The sequence below is a fragment of the Mastigoproctus giganteus genome, chromosome 8 (assembly GCF_048544385.1).
Source record: "Mastigoproctus giganteus isolate SK-2022 chromosome 8, ASM4854438v1, whole genome shotgun sequence".
Lineage (NCBI taxonomy): Eukaryota > Metazoa > Arthropoda > Arachnida > Uropygi > Thelyphonidae > Mastigoproctus > Mastigoproctus giganteus.
Window position 1 is genome coordinate 160,464,505 of NC_143582.1, and position 10,274 is coordinate 160,474,778.

At 36.6% G+C, this 10,274-nt stretch overlaps 1 protein-coding gene across 1 annotated transcript; it reads right to left on the reverse strand.

Annotated features, from left to right (window-relative positions):
- Positions 1–5,080: 5,080 nt before the first annotated feature.
- Positions 5,081–7,642, reverse strand: LOC150081961 (headcase protein-like). Its single transcript, XM_090379018.1, has one exon. It carries the CDS (start codon positions 7,464–7,466, stop codon positions 6,153–6,155), a length of 1,314 nt encoding a protein of 437 aa, XP_090235144.1. The 5' UTR covers positions 7,467–7,642; the 3' UTR covers positions 5,081–6,152.
- Between the last annotated feature and the right edge of the window lie 2,632 nt (positions 7,643–10,274).

The window sequence follows — 10,274 nt, forward strand, 5'->3', positions numbered from 1 at the left end:
CACAAATTGGAGCAGTGTGGCATTGGAGGAAAATTGCTGCTGTGGATAAAGGAATGGTTGAGTGGGAGAAGACAAAGAGTGGTAATCAATGGACACTGCTCATCGTGGACTAATGTTATTAGTGGAGTCCCTCAGGGTTCAGTATTGGATCCATTATTGTTTTCTGTATTTATAAATGATATTGATGATGGTATATCAAGCTTAATGTCCAAGTTTGCAGACGATACGAAGGTTGGCAGGGTTGTCAAGGACACTAATGACACTATGTTGCTGCAACAGGATCTGGAAAGGTTGAGCAGATGGGCTGAGAGGTAGCAAATGAAGTTTAACATTGACAAATGTAAAGTACTACATATTGGAAACAGCAATCCCAGAGCAACGTATCAACTCGTGGTACTACACTGACAGTGGTAGAGAATGAAAGGGACCTGGGGATGGTAGTGCAGTCAGATATGAAGTTCTCTGAGCAGTGCAGATGGGCTTCAAGAGTAGCTCATGGTGTATTGTCAATGATATATAGGAATTTTTCTAGCAGGGATAAGGAGGTGATTATTTCCTTGTATAAGGCAATGGTCAGGCCACACCTGGGGTACTGTATACAGGCCTGGAGGCTTCATTTCAAGAAGGATGTAGAGCTGCTGGAACGAGTACAGAGAAGGGCAACAAGATTAGTGAATGGAACAAAGGAGTGCTCTTACAAAGAAAGGCTTAAGTTTTGCAAATTACAGTGTCTGGAGACAGGCACCAGCGAGGTGATCTGATAGAGGTGTATAAAGCCTTGAATGGTTTGAGCATGCTCAATGGTGATGGGATTCTTCCTCTTGCTCAGAATAATCACCTGAGAGGGCATAAATTCAAATTGAAGAAAGACAGATGTAGGATAGACGTGCGGAAATTTGCCTTTAGCCAGCGGGTGGTTGGTTGGTGGAACAGACTTCCATCATGGAAGTTGATAGCCTAAAGAAGTTTAAGGCTCAGCTGGACAGGTATTTCGAACGAACAGAGGGGTAAAGTGGAAGTGGTTATTTTTTATTTTATTTTTTTTTTTTTGGCTGATGCTGCATAAGCTTGCTTTCTTGCATCAAATGCCTCTACTAATACTAATGCTAATATATAAAAATCAACTTAAAATAAAAGTGGCAATTATATCTTATTGAATTGAATTGTACCCCTTAGCAAACATTGTATCTACAATGAGAACTGGATTAGAAGCAGATACAAGCAAATATAAATGAATATTTTTTTAAATAAAAGATTAACTTGGGAATTTTTTTTTTTTTTTTAAATTAAAACCCCAAACATGACAGGTATTAGAACCTATAATACTTGGTACTGTGTGTGGGCTGAAGGTTGAGAAGATACCTGTCGACATTAGACGTGAATTTCTGTAGATTTTACGTTCAGGAAATACGTATGAAGGAAAGTTGTTCCAGAAAATGGAGTAGAAAGAATAAATAAGGAAGAAGAAAAGTTGGTTCTGTGAGTCTGAAGCTGGGCAGTAAAAGGATGTTGACTGGTTGCAGCACATGTTCGGACTGCTTTGGAAGAGAGAGCAGGAATTAAAAAAGCCAATTTAGAAGAAGAGTGCCCACAGAAGTATTTATAGAAAAGGCAAGCAGCAGAAACAGAATGTCTATAAGACAGAGAGTGGAGAGACTCTGTTAAAGATGAGTCATTAATTAACCTAACTGCCTTCTTTTGAATGGAATCTAAAAGCCTGAGAGAGTTTTTGGAGGCACCACCCCAGATGTGAGAACAATACTCCATGGTAGGACAGATTTGTGACAGAGTGAACAGCTGTTTGGAAGAAAAGTAAAGCTGAGAGCAAAGGAGAAAACAGTTTTTTAGATGCAGAGGAAGCAATATTTGTAATATGCTTATGCCAAGGGAGATTAGAAGTCGGGATAATCCCCAACAGAGATTGATGATCTTGCCTAGAAATCAGATTGTCATCAAAGAAGAAAACAGGAGCAGAAGAATCCATTTGAAAGATAAAAGACAAGACTGAGTTTTAGAAGGATTGGAATCAAGCTATCTTTGCCCCACTGGAGATCAGCATTTAAGGAATTGGTAGTGGATATTTGAGAAGTTTAGGCTGTTTGTGCAGGTCAAGGTTTCTCAAACTGGAAGGTGGAATGCAATGTGCTATCATCAGCAAAACTAAGGATAGGATTTCTGGTCAATGGAAGAGGGCTGTTAATATGCAAGAGACATTAATCATACTGCATGATGGAAGAGATGGAGGAATTGCTGGAGCTTTACTCTGGAGACTAAACATGGGTTCCACCACTTCATGCCTCCAATAAGCAAAGTGGTGGTATTTCACTGGTCGATGAGTCATCTATCACCTAGTATTGCCTGGTAACACAAAGGGGCGTCATTCCTCAATGTGGTGTGGGTGTCACACCTCTACCCCTGCTTGCATTGGTTCGCATCTGGTGATAACCTCCAATATGCTAGGTACCGTATTTCAAGATTTTTATACCCAGGGTTACTGACAATTTCACCATTGTGAAGGTGCAAGCAAAGGATTTGGCTCTCTCGGGCCGACCTGGACTTCGCTGAAATTAGGTCCACTTGACTTTTCTGTCACCTGCATGCATATCAGACTACCAGAAAACTTGAAAGAATGTCTGTGACAGCCTCAAGGTCACAGAAAATTCTGAAAAATATTTTACAGCCTTCTGTGAAAGATAATTACGATGTCATTGCTCTCTCAAATATCACCTGTGAATTTTTTTCTATTTTGAAAAAAAATAACTTAAATATAAGCATTAACCTAAAGATATATAATACATATATATTTTTTTTCACTTTCAAGATATGTTATTAATTTGGATGAGATTATTACGACATCATCTGTACATTTTTCTTTAACTTAAAAATAAAAACTTCTTTTGTGCTTTCAAAAGAATACTTTTCAAACTTTTGGGCATAGCTGATTAAATTTAAAATGAGCTTTTTTTGTTGTTGTTATTCAACTTAAAAAGAAAAGCCTCATTTCCCCACTCTCTCAGCTGAGACAATTTTCCAATAAACATGAACTAATATAAAATAACAAATGACGACCACACTAGCCAGGTGGGTAAAGTGCCTGGCTAGCAACCTAAAGGTTGCAGGTTTGAATCCCGTGACGGGTGTGGATCAGAGTAAAAATGCATAAAACTTTGGGATGTGCATTATAGCCACAGAAGCTGATGGGCTAGCAAAAAAAAAAAAAAATCAAATATTAAGAAATGCAATTTTCATACTATCTTAAGCTGATTCCTTTTATATATGGATTACTCATAAACTATTATTATAAAAAGAAAATTTTTTAAATGTGCAACTATGGCTACCTCATAATATAAACCTTTGTGGATTACATAAGAAGAATATAATTTATGTTTCACTAATAAAACTTGAGGTACATTATCTATTTCATTAAAACCACAAACTCAATATATCACTACGATAGTTAATAAGTTTATATATCTTGCAGTTCACTGAAAATTCTTAATAGAATTTTCAGTGAACAGAAATGTCTGGAATATAAATTTATGTATATAAATCTTTTTTAAAAAATCGATTAAGTATTTAAACTAGTGTAAAAATCCATACATTTAATCAAATCACATTAAATGAGTAGTTTGATGTCCTTATTAAAAAATAAAATATATATATTTGTTATATACAAGCACACACAACATTCAAACCTAAGAAGTGAACACTGCAAAATGACTTCAACTTCTTTATTTGCTACTGCATGATACAATATTTGATGAGAAGGAATGTCACACGCAAAGAATGGACCAAAGCTTCGTTTAACTGGGCAGTTATTACTTATCTATAATATAATACCATGGCTTACAGGCTGCAGTAGTTTTGCAGTTGGAAATATTGATCAATAAAATAAAAATTAATGTGGCTGTCTGACAAAAAAAAAAAAAAGCACGTTAAATTTACTGGCATTTCAAACTTGATAATTGTGTCAACAAAGAATAGAGTACTCACGATTAGGTAAAGCCTATTAATATGTGCACGGCTTCGGCTACATTCAAATAATATACCACGTGCTACATCCTGGCTAAGTGCCAACTGTGTGACAGATACAACTCACAGCACGTGATGTTAGCCACACCTTGTGAGTCTCGGCTGCTGCTGCCTGTAAACCTGGAATCTTGCAGAATATTTATATTAAATATGTATATATAATGCAGTATATAATGATGGGAAAAGTACTACTTTCAAATAACTTGTACCATATCCTGCTGATAATAAAAAATTAACAGCACCTTGAATCAAAATGTTTGATAATGAAACAAACCGGGATCATTAAAATATTTTCTCCAGTCACTTGAGAACAAAACATCCCTGAATATACAATCATACACCTTTAACATTTTTTTACAATATAATTATCGTTTTTAGGGGTAAACTCAGGTCACAACGCAGTACGATATCAGTCTTCTCCAGAGCACAACAAATTCGATTATATTTACGATGTGACAAAAATGTCTCATCAATTTAATTAAAGGATAACAAATCCAAATATATTAACCATACTGTAGTTGAAAAATAACAATTTAGAAGAAATATATCTCGCTTATTACCCTATGTTATTTAATAAATACTATATGCATATAATTTTATTATTTTCTTTACCGAAAAAAAAAAAAAAAAAAAAGTCTGTAAGAAAATACATATATTTTAATTTCTTTTTCACCGGCACAAACATTGTAAGAGAGTGATTCACCTGACAGGCTGAGGGGGGAAGCCCCTAAAGATATTTGTGCGTTTAGAAATGGTGAACCACTCCACTAACAGCATTGGTTTCTATATTCACTCACTATAAATGCCAAAGTTTACGACTAAATTTCTGACAAATGTCAGGTGAGTAAACTTCAGTGGTCCAAAAAAGTATTGGGAAGGCGTCATCCTTATTAACAGCGTAAGCAGATTTTAAATTTGTACTTTAAAGGACTTTAATTCATCAATGCCGTTACATACGGCATATTAATTTTTCAGTGCATTTGCACAAGCAAAAACAGCAAGAATAATGTAATTACATTTATAAATTTTAATAATTTTATATTTGATAGACAACAATGTAATCTATGCACTGTATAAATATTTGAAGAATTGTTCAAATAATGTACTAAACCTACATCGGCGGACGGTTTTCAAATTTATATTTCAGTCGGCCATTATGATGCTAGCAAAACAGCAGGTAAAGGGTGATTAAAAAACAGCATGATGTCATCACACTTTCTAAATATCTTACACATTTTCAGCAGGATGTTCATTCTGATTCGAGTCAATCTGTCAAGATTGACTGCTTTATCACCAAACGTTTATATGATAGATTGGGAATATTCTGATATAATATGAATAATCTGATATAACTATACAACAAAACAATAACAACAAATCATGTTCATAAATCTTCTCAATATCACCCAACACACAACATAAAAACCACTTCATAGTTTTACATCTCAGATTACCCTCTCTGCTCCATAACCTAAGCTAAAAGTTTTAAAACTTTACTTATATATGAATTATTGAAACATTGCTATTCATTCAGTAATTTCGGGAAACTTTCATGAAATATATACAAAGAAACATGTTATTTATATCTCAAATATATTTGATAATTTTTGCACACTTCCAATAATGGGCATCTTTATCAGGTTAACAAATATTAAGCACCAAAACCATTTAGGCATTATAACGCGGGGGGGGGGGATTAATTTCGAGTAAATGTGCAGTTTATTGATGTTTTGATTACATCATATAACACCACAGATAAACGTATGATATGCGAACATTTTGCACATTATCCCGTTCATTATTCGTTATTTCAACGAATAAAAGGCCCAACACCGGTTTAATCATATAAAAACAAAAATAAGCAAATAAGAAACACAAGAAAAACTATCATTATTTTTACCTACTAAAACAAATGAGAGAATAAAGCAACATGGTACAATTGTCAAAAATTACTTACAGCAATGACTATTTAGAGGGAGAAAAAAAAAAAAAAAAACAGAGAGCACAGAGCCCATTATTCACCGGTATTAAACCTGTGTGTCACCTTTGATGATGTACACAAGCTGGCTTATGTTCTAACATGTGGCAGTATACTTGAGCCCCCCCTGATCTTGTATATACTACTCACGCTCTTTTCTGTTATAAGTTGACAGAGACTTCACAAAATGAAAATCAATAACACTACAATGGGGGCAAGCAACACTGTGACTGTAGTCGCTGAAAAACTGAAGACGTTGTTCTGGAAGAATAACCATTCGGTGACAGTTATTGCATCTCATGCGTTCTGGGCAACAAGGGGTTGCAGCCAAAATGTCATAGGAATACATAGTACCTAAGATTAGGTCACTTCCATCCCATCTATTTTGACAATAACGACATCTCAGCGTAGTATTCCAGCCTTCGAGACACCCCATACATACGGCATTCAGATACTGCACTCGTCCCTCAATCTTCACCGGTACACAGCAGATTCGACTATGTTGACGAGGTGACATAAAAAATGTCCCATCAATTAAAGGATAACGATCAAATATAATCATATTATTATGGCACAAAATACATGCTATGCGATTTATTTTATTGGTGCTCAAAGTTGACAAAATTAAACAACGAATTTCGTCGTTACCTTGATTTCCTTCATCTTCCATTTTAATGTGATAGGAATTAATTTTGTGACGGGGAAGAGAATTAAACGAAGAATAATCTTGCCGACGGCTAAAAATACTTCCGCTTCCGTGTCGTTCACGCCGGTCAGAAAAGAAATTTTTCTTTGATCCTCCAAAGCTTGGAGAAAGAGGAAATTCTATAGGTGTAGAACTTGGTGGACTACCAGAACCTGAACCCGTACTGGACATGCTGGAGCTACGAAGACGCATAACAGGTATGCCTTGTTTACATTGGGTACCGGTACTGTTACTGTTCCCATTTCCGTTAAGCGTTAACGCTGGCTTATCATTCTTCTTCCTACGGTTTTTCTTTTTCTTATTGCCATCTTCAACTTGGTTTTGACGAAACTGAAGCCAATTTGTATCTTTCCTTAGATGACCTTTTGCACATTTACAACCACAAGCTTTATAGGCTAAGTCGTAGCCTTTTTTTGTCCACAGATTTTGTAGCCGTTGCTTTTCGCTCCAACTACGAGCGCGACCAGTTGATCGCAAATAGGTTAGTACAGATTCTTCCCATTGTTCAAAGCAAGTTTTGTGCATATATTCTCCCTCTTGACAGTGTTCGTTGTTACATACAACTTTTTCAATGTCTGAAATGTCATAGTAAGCAAGGGGCTCACCCACATGGCAACCGGTCGGTACACAGCACATGGCATCTGCGGGCAATTCTGGGATCTCCATGACGGGTTCGTATTGCTGAAAGTTGTCTTCTACTAAAAGGTCCTGGCCGTTAATATTTAATTGTCTTCCTCGTTGATGGGGCATTGTCAGTATTTAAAGCTCCTAGAGGCAAAGCCGACATTAACTTCCTAAGTGAATAGGGAAATTAAAAAACATTAATTGTCTTATAGCTACGCCAAAGTAAATGTCAAAACTGCATACGCAGAACGACCCACAATCAACTAAACACCGGTATCTCGCACGTCTGCTTTGCCGAGTCCTCGCGTAGCTCAGTTCACCAATGTTATGGAGGCGGAGCGTATGTAGTTGGCGCGGCGGTAAAAAGATCTGACAGCTCAACATGATCTGCTATTGGTTATCGTACATAAACAACTGGCCACGTGCTTCATTCTGTGAAAATTATTGGCCACATTTAGTTGCTGGAGTTATTAATAGTTTATTCAACGATATAGTCTGTTTTCTAACAGTTCTACGATACGATACGAAGAAATATATATAAAGTTAGGATAGATATATAGAGAAACAGCTATATAGGTTGGTAGATCAGATAGATAACCAATCATTTAGCAAATTTTGCTAATCCAAAATAAGAAAATGTAACACAAAAATTTTAAGAACACATTATTATGTTGAAAATGGTATATATATTTTTTCTACTTTTTCTTATTTCATTGTTTTTCTTTAAAGATTGCGAACTTTCGTAGTTGAATGTAAGCCATCTGCGTGAAACACCTCTAGCGACGCCAAACGTGCAACTGCTGCAACGGGTGTCACGCCACGCGCTGAGCTGCCGGGTTTTGACCTTGAATGTCCGCTAATGCTGTAAACATTACTGGGTGTGTTCCATTTCTCTCACCAGGGGGATAGTAGTAACCAAAGAGTAGATATTTGGTTCGATACTGTATTAGACACATGTGAAAGGATTTCATAATGGTGAGTTTTTAAGTGATTCAAACTCATTGCCGGTGATCAGTTAAGATATATCAATGGAAACTTGTGCTGGCTGTCGTCGTGGTGCAATGCAGCCAGATAGCAAAAAGCCTCAGCTGTTGTTAGCCATACCTAGTGTGTACATTGAGATGTTATTCTGGCAGTTAGGCACGTGTACATGAGCACGTTAGTAACCGTTCTACATTTACGGGTTCGCTGGCCTCGATGGTACGGCATGTTCCAACAGATTACCCGGACATGTTTACCTCTACTGGGTGAAACAGTAATATCGTGCGGAGTAAAGTGCTCTGATTAACCATTATGAATTTTTTTATATTATGGTATCTAGTGGCTTAACAAATTTGTGGGGTTCCAGTCCAAAATTCAATTTTCGGATTCATATTTTTAATTTTTATAGGTCGATATAAGAACGTCAGAGATGTTTAGTGCCTCCCTTTAGCTGGAAGCCCAATCGCATCGGTTCGTTACATGTGCTCTACCGCCTGATTGTGTCTGTAATCGAGTATTCCGTATACATATAATAACCAACATGCCAGCTGAAAAAACCGAATTTCCTGGATAAAAAAAAAAATCATGCATTTCTCACAGCCAGGTTGGGGGGTAAAAAAGGCGAATAAAAGTTCTGTCCGTATAAATGGGATTTGAATTCAGGACTTGGCAATGTGGAAAGACAGCGATTGTAATAACTGGGCTACCGCAAGGGTTAGCAAGTAATTGCAATCGGTGCTTTAATTAAAAATCCATAGCTAGTTGAAAACCCCGAATACACTGCTCTCAATGCACTGTACGGTGCGAAAGAAATACTGTATATGTAAACCATTCAAGATACCATTAGAGCCAATTCGCCACCCAAGCTTAAGCTAATATGTGGTTTATGACTTAATTAAATTTTGAACATAGCCATGTAATTTAAAACTCAAAAAATTTATAATAATTAAATTAACAGAACTCAAAACAATGCTTAACTTCTCAAAATAGAGAGCTCTTATTACACTTATCCCTAGCCAAGTGAGATAGACATGGGACCTTCAATTCCAGTCCCGCTCATCCCAATGGACCAGATTTCCATCCCTACCACTGGGAGGCGGACTTACTATCTAGCCTTATATCTGCGCTCTTTTGAAAACTACAACTACAAAATCATTAAAACAAGTAAAATTGTATCTCTCTCTCCACAAACATAAGTACCCACGCTCAAAACCACTCATCAATATTTCCAAGTTATTTCTTATATCAACATAATAGCTGCAAGTGTGTTAGTTTTCTGACGGCACTATATTTCCAATTGATTTATTATATCAACATAATAGCTGCAATGAAACATGTTCTGACGTTTCTTGTTCGCCACATACACAATTTTGGTCTTCAACCAAACCTAGCTCACAAAGTCTCTTCGCAAGACTATGACCAGTAATAAGAAAGGCTGTATTAACAGCAAACTGCTCCCAGACTCTTTTTTAACATTGATAATTTCAACTTTACCTGTCCCTTATCTGAGGCATCCCACCTCACTTGCCATTCAAGCATAAGTTCTGACAGTATCCTTTTCTTTTCCTCTTGCACATCTTGCCTAGTATACAGCCTTCCCTCGTCTGGATACGAGCTTATATTCAATATGGTTCTCCTTATATTATGCCTTATGCAGTACATTAAAGAAGACAAAATTATCTGCAAGCAGTCTTCCCGAGACTACTTGTACAGCATCGACAGATGCTCTACAAGTAGTCTCGAGCACTATTCTGCATACTTTTGTGATAGACAACAAAGCAAATCTCTGTATCTCCCATATATACTTCTTTATTAAAGAAGTAGTCAATCTTTGAAGCCAAACTGCCGAGGCATAAGACATTATACAAATAGGCAGTAACACAAACAATAAATTGAGCGCCCTGCCCTTTATGCCCCAGTCTACTCTTATAACTCTCTAGCTTGGCAAAATTT

Bases quoted from the DNA above. Each gene is read 5' to 3' on its own strand.
- LOC150081961 (XM_090379018.1), bottom strand. From the start codon at position 7,466: ATGCCCCATCAACGAGGAAGACAATTAAATATTAACGGCCAGGACCTT.